The sequence below is a fragment of the Bombus vosnesenskii genome, unplaced genomic scaffold, assembly GCF_011952255.1.
Source record: "Bombus vosnesenskii isolate JDL3184/JDL3185 unplaced genomic scaffold, Bvos_JDL3184-5_v1.1 scf7180000013402, whole genome shotgun sequence".
NCBI classification, from domain to species: Eukaryota; Metazoa; Arthropoda; class Insecta; order Hymenoptera; family Apidae; genus Bombus; species Bombus vosnesenskii.
In genome coordinates this window covers 382,686-398,504 of record NW_022883025.1, presented here as the reverse complement: position 1 = coordinate 398,504, position 15,819 = coordinate 382,686, and the positions used below count along the sequence as shown (strand labels likewise).

General features: G+C 36.7%; 1 protein-coding gene across 1 annotated transcript in view; it reads right to left on the bottom strand.

Moving 5' to 3' along the window:
- Positions 1-2,544, bottom strand: part of LOC117237784 (serine-rich adhesin for platelets-like) — a 29,960-nt gene extending 27,416 nt beyond the window's left edge. The window contains exon 1 of the mRNA XM_033502116.1: positions 2,285-2,544. Within this exon, the coding sequence (XP_033358007.1) occupies positions 2,285-2,419 (135 nt within the window). The 5' untranslated portion in view covers positions 2,420-2,544. The remainder of the gene's footprint in view (positions 1-2,284) is intronic.
- Positions 2,545-15,819: the final 13,275 nt, after the last annotated feature.

The window sequence follows — 15,819 nt, the reverse complement described above, 5'->3', positions numbered from 1 at the left end:
CGCAAATAAACCAATAGTTTTTTAATAAAACACCTATCTGCTAGAGGATTCCAAGGCGAATTTTCTCTACTTTTTTTTTCTGCTAGTGTGGACTCTTCAGTAAGGCTCTCACCTAACTGAACTGAGTGTTTCGACCAAGATCTTACTTTTTTTTTCATTATTTAATTTGAGCTTTACAATTTGTCCAACTGGGCATTCGGTAAATTGTTTCTCTCTACTGATCACGACTCCTGGCTCACCCTGTATAAGGAACCCGAGGCACCAAATTAGTCTAAAGAATCTTCTCTTTGATTCCGATCGCCGATGCGAAGATAGGAAAAAGAAAGTTCATTTTTTGTTGTTACAATAACAGTTTATATCAGTTTGGATTAAACGAGATGTTGTACGTATTAGAAAATAAAAAAATCCTTCAATTCGTCGATGCAATTATTTTCTCAGCAATGTTGCTCATAGACACGCAAACGTAAACTTTCTCGAGCTTTTAAGATATTACACCACGCAAGGAAAGTTTCAGGCCGTGCATCATCTTTAATAATCAGACTTACTTAACTTGTCCATGTAATCTGAGAAAATTAGATTAACCAGTACGCTGTAAAACTAGCAATCGAACTTGCCTGATAATACTAATCATCAATAATCACATTCGATGTTGCTCGAAATCCTCTCATTTTACATTCTGTAAAAATAATCACCTTCCCATTACTTACTTGTTACTATTCCGCCAAGAAGAACGATCGAACGAAAAGATTGGAAATTCCCAGCGAGCGCAACGAAAAAGGCAAACGGAGAATCGTGTCTCGTTGTTTCGAAAACATCGACCAGCAACGAGCATGTGCGGCGAATATCAGGCGATGGAAATGGAGAAACTGGCCGCGTCGTCGCATCAATGACACACCAACGACACTGCAACGCGACGTCCTGGCGAGCAAAAGGAACGTCAGAGAACGCGTGCCTTCTCCTCTATAAATGGTCATGTGTGTCAGAGGCGCGATACTGCGATCTTGCACGTCTGGTTCAAGCGTGAACAGTGAATGATCAGTGTGAACACTGATCCGATGATTCCTTTCGGATCCCAGTCTGTTCACACCTATATGGATCTTCCCTTTGAGGCTTAGAACGATTATCTTCTCTTTGAAGCTTAGAACAATTATCTTCCCTTTGAAGTTTAGAACAATTATCTTCCTTTTTCCTCGAATTGGAAAATTCATTCGAACCTGATTTTATTATTACATCGCGTGATATGGTTTTATTTTGCGATCGTATCATAGCCACCGTATGCTACTTTGTGCCATTGTGCGATTACGCTGTTACGAGTAATCACGAACGATGGGAATATTGGAGTGAGAATTTTTACACAGCTTTAGGTAGCTTCGAGGCGACGAAAGAAGAAACGAAACGCGTATGCTTTGGTCCGTTTGGACGGTTACTTTTCTTAAGCAAATTACTGCAAGTGAAACTGTCATAAATGTGTGCAAGGATTTCCGAATTTCACGACTCACTATGAGTACAGATAGCGAAACCGATTAGCTGTTGAAAAGGTGCGTTGAATCGCGTGAACATCGCTTTGAACATATTGGCAACTAAGTGATTGCGGGTTTTGTCATTAGGTGGCAATGAAAATAATTTTGTATCAAGGCTACTTATACCAATACCAGTGAAAATGATTGGCACTTGTCGGAGTGTACAGGAGTCCTGCACTCTATTTATCGACCCCCAATTAACCAGTTTCCTCGTTTTCTTGCCACACGTTTTCCAAATTTTTACCGCGTATCATTCGATATGACTTTATCAGTTATCAGAAAAATTCCGGATAGATCGCTAGATCGCTAGATGCTAACACTAGAAACACCACACCAGTCAAAACGGCTGGGTCTACAATTTTATAAATGTGCCAACCCTCGTTTAGGGATTATGGTCCCAGCTGGATTAATAATAGCAAAAATGTACCACCTAACATGGAATTGCTTCTGTAAGAAAGCAATAAATCAATAAATATAAAAATATTCTATTATTACGTATTTTTTAAAGCCCAATCATTTTCACTGATTGTGGTAGAAATAGCTTCGTCTTAACTATAGGTAGGTCTACTGTTAACAACGCACAAATTTATTACATTTATATGCCCCGTTCTGTATTTGAAATTTTTCATTAAAAATATATATTTATATAGAAAATAATTTCGCCACCAGGTATATGTACCACATCATTGGACATTGTCAGGAAGAAAAGGAGCACTCGTAATAAAAGAGTAACGTTTGTAGAACAATATCGCCAGAGACAGTACCATATTATTCAGATTGGACTTGATCTCTTGAGCTGCCCAGGACGATTCCATGTCCATGGAGACTCCGGGGGGTTGCAGTTGTTTCGATCGAATCGACGTATTTCTGCTCTGCTTCTTTCTTTCCTTGCGCTTCATCTTTCATGGCTATTCCTCGTCGCTTCCACGAGTGAACACTAACCTTCTTCTTCGCGTCTTTGTCACGTGCTCTTCACCAGAGATACACACGATATTTACACCTTACATGGTCCTCATTCACCTTCTATTTATCATTCACCTTCGAGAAGTTATATTCAAAGTGCCAGCTTTCTATTCTTTTATGGCCCATTGTTCGCACCTCTCCGACGCGAGAAGCGATTCAACTTGCGTCAATCCGATACGATACCACGTGGCTGTGGCTTCAGGGCCGACCTTGCGATCCTCAAGTTCACAGGATCCGCGAAGCGAAACTCGCAAGCCGCAGATTCGATGGAGTAGCCGCGAGTTCGCTGTTTAATTAGCCATTTGATAGCTCGTCATCGATGCTTCAAGCTTCCAGATTCAATTAAACTATTGCAGTTAGGAGTTTACGTCAGCGTTCCGCTGACGAGCAATCGATACGGCGTTACGTGGCTGGGTGGAAGGTCGCTCTTATGGATGTCAAGTTCATAGCTCTGGCGACGAAACTTCAGAACTGCCGGCTTCCACGAAAACAGGCTACAATTTCCTTATTTGATTAGCGGTTTATTACCTGGCCATTGATACGCGCCATCCTCCTGTTTCTATGTTAAACGAACGATTCAACGCGTGTCTCGTTATGCAGCAAGTCTCTAACAGTTTAAACTTTGTTCAAGCTTGTGAAGGTTTATTTTTAGAAAAGTTGGCGAAAGTGTATTTTCTTCGGAAGCTTCTACGCAGCATCCGCAATTTAACAGACGTTGCAGGTATATTTTTTCGTTCAACAATCCTCGCACGTTTTTCATATTTCCACGTTGTATTTCAGTTCCAATCGCTGCAAGATATTTGTAATCGTTACGATTATCATCGTCGTGGATTATGGCTGTCGTTCGTTATCGATCGTTAGATCGGGCGTTCATAGCCGCGGAGAATTCGTGGCTCTTGTATTTTGGCCTAGTTGCGGAATGTAGAGCAGAAATCATGGCGCCATAATGTCACGTTAAATATTTAGTAATACGTTCTTGTCAGCTTTCTGCTTCTACGTATTTATCGAGACAGCGTCGAAACGCGTTCTAATTTTCAACCTAAGCCTCCGGACGTAATAAAGAAATTTCGAGCGAAGAATTTGTCGAAGAAACTTCGTTAACACCTTTTAAACTGTTCGCTGTACGTACAGAAAGCCTTTACGTTGCTTGTCATCTTTCTTCCAGTGTCGTCCGAGACACTGTCAATAGCCACAGCTACTGTCAAACTTGCGGATATTCAGAAACTGTCTCTGTGTTTATTCAAACAAAATACTGTGAAATCTCAAGCGAAGCATTGATCGAGAAAAGAGACAGACGCGCCTACTCTTCGTCTTCTTGCGTTTATTGACTATGCTAATTTCCTAATTCCAATATCAAGTTTCCGATAAAAAGAGCGTTAATTACGGTATTTTCTTATTTCGAGTAGAATTTTCTTGGGTCTATCTGGTTCCAACGTTCGACAGAGAATTTGCCAATTGTCAGTTGTTGAATTTTCGGCAATTTATCGCGCAGACATCGTCCAGCGTAACGTCCAAATCTTCGCTGTGACTTATCTGCGATTTTCCTGCGTTTCCGCATTCAGCCACGATCTCTTGCCAAACTGCAGCCATCGAGCAGCAATCGACGATGAATTGTAACCTGATGATAGAGCTGACACTACGAGGGTTACCATCACAACTGCGTTGTTACCAAGCTCGGTTTGCCTACGCTCCATCGGCGCGCATGTGCAACTTTCCTACCCTTCGATTGTTGATGACAACGTGGTCATCGTGGTAATCGCCAGATTATCGCCACGTAATTCGCTATCATCGGATTTGCTATTACAAGGAAAATAACGGGAGAAACGAATTTAGGAATTTACCGCTCTTTCAGCTGTTTGACTTTGTTCGTTTCGTCTGCTCGATCGTTCGGCACCGTGAACAGGCAAAACGAAGTACATAAATTACTGAAACGCCGATAATCGATCGTGACGTCAATCGTCTAATCAGCGTTTCAGAAAGAGAATATTTTTCCAGGAATACCTTCGGTATTTTTGGAGTTTTATAGATTTCCGGCTAGCTGCTCGCAGAAAATAAGAATATAGTTAATACCGTTTGTTTTTTCTATTTTTCAGATTGCATTATACGGGGTGTCCCAGCACAATTATCGTACAATTGACAAGGGAGCGATTGTGCGCGAAAAAACAAGCGGAAAATGTGGAACAGAATTTATTTATTCGACGCTTCGTTTTTGGGGAAACCGAGCTTCTAAATTTGTCGACTATACTTCAGTATGAGTGATTCCGGGCTAGACAGGACCGAATGATCGACAGGAAGTTATTCTACGTATAAAAATAAGTAAAAAGTGTAGAATATAGTTTTCCCATAGGAAGCTTCGTTTCCGAGAAAATGAAATCTCAAAATTGGTGAGGTATGCGTGCATCAGGCTAGTTCTTAATCGAACACGTTCAAACTCTATTTTCTTGTGAACGAAGCTATATAGGAGAAAATTTTATTCCACATTTTTCACTTGTTTTCGTACGTAGTGTAATCTTCTGTTAATTATTTTTTCGTATCTAGCCGGTGGGTAATTAAAGCTCACGTGCGCCACACAGATTTTTAGATTCGATTCTATCGGAAACGAAGCGCCGTATGAAAAAATTCTATTCTACATTTTCGATTTATTTTTTCACGTAGAATCACTTCCTTGTCGATTCTACTATGGTTACCAAGATTGTATGTGGAAGAATTACTAATTTTTTCGTGGAAGTTGACATTTCTATCCTGTAAATTATGTGCCCAAGCGTAACATTCGCGGAGAAATTTCCCGGATTGTTCTTCGTATTGTCAAGTACGCTTGATATTCCATTTTCTGTGAAACAATTCCAGGCAGTAAAGTTCAAGGTTATTCGACCACGAAATGTATATGCCAAGGTACCAATCGTTAAATGGAAGTAACACAGGACTACTAAAACTTTTTATTATAATTTTTATACACCGCTTTCTTCGCGTCTGCATCGAATATAAAAATTCTATATACAGGGTGAGTCATGTGGAACAGAACGTAAAGATATCTTTGTTAATATCGAAGATAGGAAAAAGTGTCGGAGAGGAAAGTTATATCGTTCAAGGAGACTGTTGACGCTTTTTTCAAGGTCTTTTGGAAATTTCCGATGACCTTGCCAAGGATTTTGAAAAAAGCGTCGATCAATTTTTTAGTACCACCGTATTTGTCTCCTCGGGCAACTATAACTTTCCTGTCCGACACTCTTCCCTGTCTTCGACACTGACAGAGATATTTGGCTGCTTTGTTTCGCACAACGCACCCTGTATATACGTCCGATCAAAGCGAATAAAATTGCTTCCCAAACAAATGTCGAATTTTCGTTGGCGGTGAAACACGTTCGAGAAATCCGCCGAAGTCGCGTGTTTCGTCGCTTGTTAACCGGATTATTTAAAACTTCAGCTGCAGCTACGTTGAAATTCAAAGTTCAAGGTCGCTGAAGAGATGGATTTACACGATGCCCCCGCGCAGATAACACATACTCCTTGGAAATCCTACGAATTCCATGTTTAAATTTCATTTTTAAACACTTTCGTTCGAATAAAATTTCCTGTAATTGCATCTGGCTCGACGAGATATTTTATAAGAGAAGATTATTACTATTAAAATTATAAAAAAATAAAGTTACTATTCGTGAAGTTAAACGCGCGAAGAACGTTATAGGACATAACGTTACGTAAAACATTTTATCTTTGACCATATTTATCTTCGTTTTATTATTCGACGTTATGGGAAATATTTTCAATAAGTGGAAAATTCGAGGGATAAAAGAGTGTTTCACGGTCTTACGAAGATGTCTGGGATTTATTTGGCCACGTTAAAATTCCATCTTCCTTCTGTATTAATATTCGACAAAAAGTTTTCACATCCTTTAATCCTTGTATGGAATTTCTATGGGGTCGCGGAAAAATGTAAATTTCCGTGAAAACGACCTAGTGCCATAAGTTTTCCAAACACGAGCAGTAAAATTTATGTGGGAGTAAAATTTATGCAGAAGTAAAATACGGTACGTTTAATTATCGTGGCGTATCATTTTAATGATTTATTGCGCTTAGATGTGCATGCTGATTTGAATATCATTATTTATTCATCATTTATTTGCATATTTCATATATATAATACAAGCAGTTGCTTGCGTCGGTCGTCATTTAATGTTTGTTAATACGCCATAGTAAATGTTTGGATTATTTTGAACCAGTTAGCTGTTTTCGACGAGTATACTCGTCATGAAGAAGTGACAATATTTTGTATTCTGACGAGTATACTCGCTATGCGTAGCAAAAATAAAACACTCGTTTCATTAAAATTTAGTTCTATGTTGTAACAGCCACTCTCTGTGCTTGACGAGTATACTCGTCATGAAGAAATGGCAATATTTTGTGTTCTGACGAGTATACTCGCTATGCGTAGCAAAAATAAAACACTCGTTTCATTAAAATTTAGTTCTATGTTGTAACAGCCACTCTCTGTGTTTGACGAGTATACTCGTCATGAAGAAAAGGCAATATTTTGTGTTCTGACGAGTATACTCGCCATGCGTAGAAAAAATAAAACACTCGTTTCATTACAATTTAGTTCTATGTTGTAACAGCAACACATACTCTGTGTTTGACGAATATACTCGTCATCGCTTACTTTTTCCGATACTTAACATTTTAGTTACATTTAATCAATTATTAAAGTTCTATCAAAATTGTGGTTGAGCGTTATTATGATGCAAAACTGAAGGGAAAATGTATAGTAATTGACAAATATATATCTCGATTGGAGAAGAAGATTTGTATGGATTATGAGAGTTATAAATGTAGGGAAAAGCTTTTTTTCGACAAATACTGTTTTCGACTGTAACAAATAACGGTCTTTCTAAAGGGAAGCTTCCCTCGTATTATCATCATTTGTCTTGTAAATTCAAACAGCCAAACTTGATCAGAATTGCCAGTACATTGCGAGACTTTATAGGTCTTAAGATATATAGCGTCATTAGGTTAAAAGTAATGAGTATTTCCGAACAGAAAGTGTCCGATCTACGGCCATTTTTTGTTGAAATTTCAGACATTTTTCGTCCACAGAACAGAAGAGAGTTACGTTGATGACGACAAGAAATATCATATTTATCTCCGGATTTAAATGGCAATATCCGAACATTTCAATTTGAAGGTGGAAAAATACAAAGAATACGCACAGGATGTAACGATACACAAAATATCCAAAGTAGGCTCGATATAGAGTTCCATATAATATTTAAAAGATACAACAAATCTTCGATTTTTTAAATATTGTGTTTATAAAAATATGGATTAGCTGGAAGATCGAGGGAATTTCCGGAGTTATTAAACAGTAATTATTATGCATAAAATGCATATTAACTAAGAAAGAACTAGGGGATAATAGGCAAATAATACTAACGGTACTAACGATATAGCAGCAATAACAGTACTAATAGTAATAATAATAGTAGCAATAAGATGTAATAATTAAAAGATCGATATAATCAAATGAAGGGAATGAATTTGCAATCTTATGAAGGTTTTCGACTCATAGAGGTTCGACTGCATTGCAATTACAGATTTTCGGAATATTTGTTCATTTACATGTATACTTTTATGCTTATTTATTTACTCATATACTTATATACTTACTCATTTATTTATTCACTTACTTACTTATTCATTTACTTATATACTTATATCGTTATTCATTTACTTGTATACTTGCATACCTACTCATTTACTTTTATACTTACATATTTATTCATTTACTTACATACTTATATTGTTATTCATTTACTTACATACTGACAGACTTATTCATTCACTTATATACTTCCATACTTATTCATTTACTTACATTCTTATATTGTTATTCATTTACTTGTATACTCACATCCTTATTCATTTACTTTTGTACTTACATACTTACATATTTGCATACTTATTCATTTACTTATATACTTACATGCTTATTCATTTACTTACACATTTATATTGTTATTCATTTACTTGTGTACTTACATCCTTATTCATTTGCTTTTATACTTACATACTTATTCATTTACCTATATACTTATATTGTTATTCATTCACTTTTATACTCACATACTTATTCATTTACTTACACACTTATATTGTTATTCATTTACTTGTGTACTTACATCCTTATTCATTCACTTTTATACTCACATACTTATTCATTTGCTTACACACTTATATTGTTATTCATTTACTTGTGTACTTACATCCTTATTCAATTGCTTTTATACTTACATACTTATTCATTTACCTATATACTTATATTGTTATTCATTCACTTTTATACTCACATACTTATTCATTTACTTACACATTTATGTTGTTATTCATTTACTTGTGTACTTACATCCTTATTCATTTGCTTTTATATTTACATACTTATTCATTTACCTGTATTTATACTGTTATTCATTCACTTTTATACTCACATACTTATTCATTTACTTACATACTTATATTGTTATTCATCTACTTTTATACTCACATACTTATTCATTTACTTACATACTTATATTGTTATTCATTTACTTGTATACTTATATCCTCATTCATTTACTTTTGTACTTACATACGTATATTGTCATTCATTTACTTGTATACTTTTATACTTATTCATTTACCTATACATTTACTTATACTTGTTCATTTCTTATTCATGACATATTCTTATTCATTTGCAATTCAATATTTCAACTGAAAGAATCTCGCAAGGAAATGCTTACTCTCGCGAAATCAAAATTCTATTCTTCTCTAACAAAAGCACGTTGGCATCGAGGCTCTGGCACCGCGTGCACATTACATCGATCGCCAGCGTATCTTGTTCATTAAAGCTTTCGATTTGCGAGTAGTGGAATACTTCCGTGACCCAGTCCGGCTCAATTTCCACGGAGCACGCTTTTATTCCCAGCGATATGCAGTTTGCGAATGAACAGGGAATCCGTGGTATCCCCCGATCCCTGGCGCGTACAAATTCCAACTTGGTCGAGTGCAGAGTTCAAGGTTCCTCGAGAGCATCGTCGCTCGTGCGAGATGATTGGTTTTCGCTCTGTCGACCGTCCTAACGATTCCGTAGAGCCTCGCCTTCTCGCGGATCTCTGCGTCTCTCTGCACATGAATTTCTCCATTTCCTACATACGCAAACCTCCAACTATACAGGAAAGTTACCTTCCCAATTTTTCCTCAAACGACCTACCGAATGATCGATTCGACCAGCGGCTACCCGAATTGCTTGTGGGAATCGCCGCGGCTGCGCCGCAAACGACTCGAAACGATGGAAAATTTAGAAACAGCCACGAGGCTCTTGTAATTTGTCTGCTAAATAGCTCGTTTGGTCCTGAAGAAAATACCTCCATCCTTTCTCTATCGTACTACGTGACAGACTTTGTCGTTCATATCTTTTCTTTTTATTATTTAATTTCTACTTTACAATTTGTCCACATGGACAGTTCATACATTAGACAGGCGCCGAGAGTCAGACTTTTGCGAGAAAATTAGTTAAACCCGGTTGTATCGACTTTAGAGACGATCGTACAAACGATACGACAATATAGTGATAACAGCGCAATTGTGACAACGATACAACCAAATAATTGAATTTTGTCTAAAAACAACAACGATCCTAAATCCTATCTGGAAACGACTGTAATGCAAATGTGAACATTTTTCAAAGAAGTAAGCTTTCTGCGGAGGATACGAAACGCGAGGAAGGCAAATAGCAGGAGTTTCGATTCTGCCTTTCTGCGTCAGAGAAGAAATTCGAAACAGTAGAAACTTCCATGTGAGAAATTATTTGATCGTGAATTTTGTAATATTTGTTTAAGCAGCAATATCTCAACTTCACAAACATTGACATTGACTACTTCTTTCGCCCAGTCATAAATCTATATACATATATGTACACACAGATATACTGGTGAATAATTTGACGTGTATGCGTTACGTAAAATATCCTGAATTTCCATTAGCGCTGCAATTAACAAAATAAAGACGTATCCGCATATACAGGGTGGTTGGTAACTGGTGGTACAAGCGGAAAGGGGGTGATTCTACGCGAAAAAAGAAGTAGAAAATATAGAATGAAAATTTTTCGTTCGAGGCTTTGTTTTCGAGAAAATCGACTTTGAATTTTCGCTCGGTACGCGCGCACTTTATCACGTCTCACTGTAGATCGTTGTCTCGATGGATATTATCGATATATATTATGGATATTATCAACAATATTATTATTATTTATTAATTACATTATTAGTATTAGCCAGAGAATTATTACACGAATTTAATTAATAAATCTAATTATTAAATTTAATTAATAAATTTCATAATAGAACGAAAGAAGCTTTTTTATCAATCAAACGGGTGGATTCTTATCAGCGAAGAGAAATTGTTCAATGTTTTTACACGGTGACAATCAAATGTTCTCTTCAGCTTCAGTGTCAAAGTAATTTTCCACCAATTTAAACCTTGTCATCTTGACCGTTCAAATAAAAGAACAGCAACGTTTCGGTGCGTATCGCGTCTCATCCGACACATTGTTTCAATTAAAGTCCACTTTCGCCAAGTTCATAGCACAGAACTAATTCCAGCTTCTCGTCGGCTCTTTTAACCGCCTTACGCACGCAATGGATTCCCGGTATCCGCCTCGTCTCAGCAAATCGAATACTTCGCAATCAAAGCCAATTAATCTGCTCGTTAACATCGGCACCGATCGCACGCGTCACTCTCCTCAAAGCACCGCACGTAAGAAGTTGAAACGATCGTTTCGTCTACTCGACATTATTGGCTTGGCAACTAAGTGATTGCGGGTTTTGTCATTAGGCGGCAATGACAAAACCCGCAATCACTTAGTTGCCAACCGAATATTATATTTATAATTGTATCGTTTGAATGTCGACTATAATTTGATTTTGCAATTTGATATTTTGATAAGTAGAAAAAGAGATTGTATTAGCTTGGCAACTAAGTGATTGCGGATTTTGTAATACCACCTAATGACAAAATCCGCAATCACTTAGTTGCCAGCTGAATATTATATAACCTAACCTAACCTAACCTAACCTAACCTATGAAATAACCTAACCCCAATCACTTAGTTGCCAATCGAATATTATATTATATTTATAATTGTATCGTTTGAATGTCGACTATAATTTGATTTTGCAATTTGATAATTTGATAAGCAGAAAAAGAGATTGTATTAGCTTGGCAACTAAGTGATTGCGGATTTTGTAATACCACTTAATGACAAAATCCGTAATCACTTAGTTGCCAACCGAATATTATATAACCTAACCTAACCTATTAAATAACCTAACCCCAATCACTTAGTTGCCAATCGAATATTATACTATATTTATAATTGTATCGTTTGAATGTCGACTATAATTTGATTTTGCAATTTGATAATTTGATAATCTGATAAGCAGAAAAAGAGATTGTATGTGCTTGGCAACTAAGTGATTGCGGATTTTGTAATACCACCTAATGACAAAATCCGCAATCACTTAGTTGCCAAGCCAATATTATCGCTTTCCACTTGTGCCACGATTTCGTAACAAAAGTCTCGAGCTTTTCCTTTTCGTGTACGACGACTGTTCCAATATGAAAGGCATTCAAATAGAAAATTCCACGATACCCTGTACATTTGTTCATGCGTATGCGTGTGTGTACGTGTTAATGAATTGACGCGCGGATCGATTAAGATGAAAGATAACTACAGTTTAACCTGCAAACTGCTGCCATATAAATAGACCGCGACTAATACGCTTCTAACTCGCTCGTGATTTTCCTTTTTATCCAATTCCGCTGCTAACGTTGATAATCGAATCTTCTGCGTGAACAGATGTGCGATCATTAACGAGATGTGATCATCTGGAAACGGTGAGCGCAGCATCTTGCTGAAAATAATTTACTTTGTCGGACGTGCCACGTTCGTCCCAATCCGTGCGCGATCCATCAATTATGATCGGCGGTGGAAAACGGATTTCCATTGGAAACTTTGTCCATATGTAACATTTTTACATTAATCCTACTAGTCCACATTTATACAATAATTCTACTCTTACTGCAACTGTAAATTAAAAAGTCGAAAGTGGTGTAAAGGGAAGAACGAGAGATTATTAAAAAAAAAAAAAAAAGAAAAAGAAAAACGAAGAGGTTTAAAGCGGAGCAAGTAGAGAAATTACTATGCAAGAGAAGATAAACTGCAAAAAGGAAACTCTATTTTAACGTTGGCCGAACAAAGAATCGAATAAAATTGTCTGGGATTTTTCAGCCACGTTTATTGTTAGTAAATAATATTAAGGATGATTAATTGGCCAGAAATTATTACACCGATGTGTCCGAACCATGTTACATGAACACGCCGTCGCTACGACAAATTGTTTCCTTTATGACATTGTTTAATTACGTTGCCAACGACGCGGCGAGTCATGCACTTTCTGCCGCTGTGAAACGTTTCAGTGACACGCGACCGGCTCGCGTCCAGGAAAAAAATTTATTAACACTAGAACTACCGATAGTTAGCACGAAGCTATTTCTACCAAAACCAGTGAAAATCACTGGTCTTTAAAAAGTACGCAATAATAGAATATTTTTATATTTATTGATTTATTACTTTCTTACAGAAGCAATTCCATGTTATGTGGTACATTTTTGCTATTGTTAATCCAGCTGGGACCATCATCCCTAAACGAGGGTTGGCACATTTATAAAATTGTAGAACCAGTCGTTTTGATACGCGGTACTAATTTGAAAAACGTGTGGCAAGTTGTAGAAAACGAGGAAACTGGTTTATTGGGGCTCGATAAACAGAGTGCAGGACTACTGTACACTTTGACAAGTGCCAGTCATTTTGACTGGTGTTGGTATAAGTAGCATTGATACAAAATTATTTTCAGTTTGAATACATAAAAAGCAAAATAAAATTCATTATATTATTCCTTTAGTTATCGTTGTGAAGTCATTACATCATCGCGGAAAAAATATAACACGAAGTAGGAAGTTGAAAATAAAATTGTAAAACCAGTCAATTTGACTGGTAATCCGATTATTAAATCATTGATCAGATAATTTCAAAGGAATTTACGTTAAGTTAGACGAACCAAAAAGTACTATTTATATTTCAAGTTTTACCATTTTAATTTAATTTTAAATTTAATTTTGCAACTAGTCATTTGACCGGATCTGGTCATTTTTAATTATAGAAGTCGTCATTTACGCTTCATAGGCTCAGCTCGTTATTGTTAATAAATAAAATTATTAAATTGAAATTATTCAAATTATTAAATGTCGTTGTTATTGTAATTTTAATTACGATTAAATTATATTTTGTAATTATAATTACGACCGATGATATTGGATTGGCAACTAAGTGATTGCGGATTTTCTCATCAGATGGTATTGACAATATCCGCAATCACTTAGTTGCCGACCCAATAATTATTGCCTCTGTTAGAAGCAGCTCATATCGTTATATTTCTATGGTTTGGTGAAAGAAGTAGTCAACGTCAATGTTTATAAAGTTGAGATATTGCTACTTAAATATTACAAGATTCACGATCAAATAATTTCTGACATATAAATTTCTGCTGTTTCGAATTTCTTCTCTGACGCAGAAAGGCAGAATCGAAACTCATGCTGTTCGCTATCTCGCAGAAAGCTTATTTGTCGAAAAATTGTTACACATACGAATGCCATTATAGTCGTTTCTACATAGAATTTCTTGTCTTTTATACAGAATTCAATTGTTTCATACAATTCTATTGTTAATATCAAATTATTCTATTGTCTGCACAATTGCATTTTTCTTTCCTTTTGCAAATATTGTTCGCAGAATTATTCAAAGAATAACACGATCGACCAGTTAGCTGTTTTTGACGAGTATACTCGTCATGCGTAAAAACCACTCGTAAGTAGTTACAATTTCCTGTTTAAATTGCAATCTGGTAATTGCAGCAATAAAATTGAAAAATGTCATTTCTATACGACCTTCGCTCGAGATTGGTTGCCCACTTCGAATGACAAAAGTTTGCGTAAACGAGCCACTTTGCTCGATCGCGTTCGATAAAATTCCACCCTTACGCAGCTAAGTCTCGTGTGGCTGCAGCACGAAAAGCTCGTTCCTTCGACTGCGGATCCTCCTTTGCTCGGTAACGTGCAACGAAATTACACTTTACGTTGTCCTTCTTTCGTACGCGAGCCTTCACTTTGCTTCGTAACTTTGCTTAGCCTCGACTAGCGTGCGCGATAAAGACAATCGATAAAGTTGACCCGTGTCATCGTTGCAACGATACGATGCAGTTAACCCCTTGGCACACAAACACGTCTGACAGACGTCGTTCCCTGAGTATGTCACTTTGCACGTTGACGTCTGTCGGGCGCCAACAATTCTACATAATTTCATGTGCAGCTAAATTAAATGGTGTTTTTCGCTCGCATCGAGTCCCATTTCACTTGCACGTCCAGGGGTTAACGAACCGTCCAATGTCTGTTGATATTGGCTCAACGTAAGACTTCGTTTCTTCCAGCTTTTCCAAATTTTCTATTTTTTTAATGCAAACGCACTGGGATGCTGAAAGTACCTGGGCACGATATATTTTAGGCGATATACAGGGTGGTTGGTAACTGGTGGAACGAGCGGAAAGGGGGTGATTCTACGCGAAAAAAGAGGTGGAAAATATAGAATAAAAATTTTTCGTCTGAGGCTTTGTTTTCGAGAAAATCGACTTTGAATTTTCGCTCGGTACGCGCGCACTTTATCACGTCTCGTTATAACGGATCTCACTGTAGATCGTTGTCTCGATGGATATTATCGCAGTTTAAGTGTGTTTTTGCCATAACGGAAAATTAGGAATACATAATGAAATAATATGAAGTAATCATAAAGTTTATTATTACAAAAATTAAATTTGTAAGAATTTGAAAAGAAAGATTTGGAAAAGTTTTCCACGAGGTTACTGGAAATTTTCTTTAATTGCAAGGAAAATGGAATAACACGAATTGAATAAAAAATGCAACAGTATAAGTGGATTGAATATTTAATATTCAATTGAATAAATTTAATAAAGAAATGATTAAAGAAATAGCTTTTTAATGGGCGAACAGATAGTTCATGATTATCCTTCGATATCCTTTGCCTTGTTACAAACTACTCGTTATCAAAATTACCATAATGCCGAACACTGCAATTAGAAGAAGGAGTTATTAAATTACTAAACACTCTTATCACCATAATTCTCGACGCCTCGTACCATAAAGTTAAGAAAGCGATAAATCAAATCACTGAAGA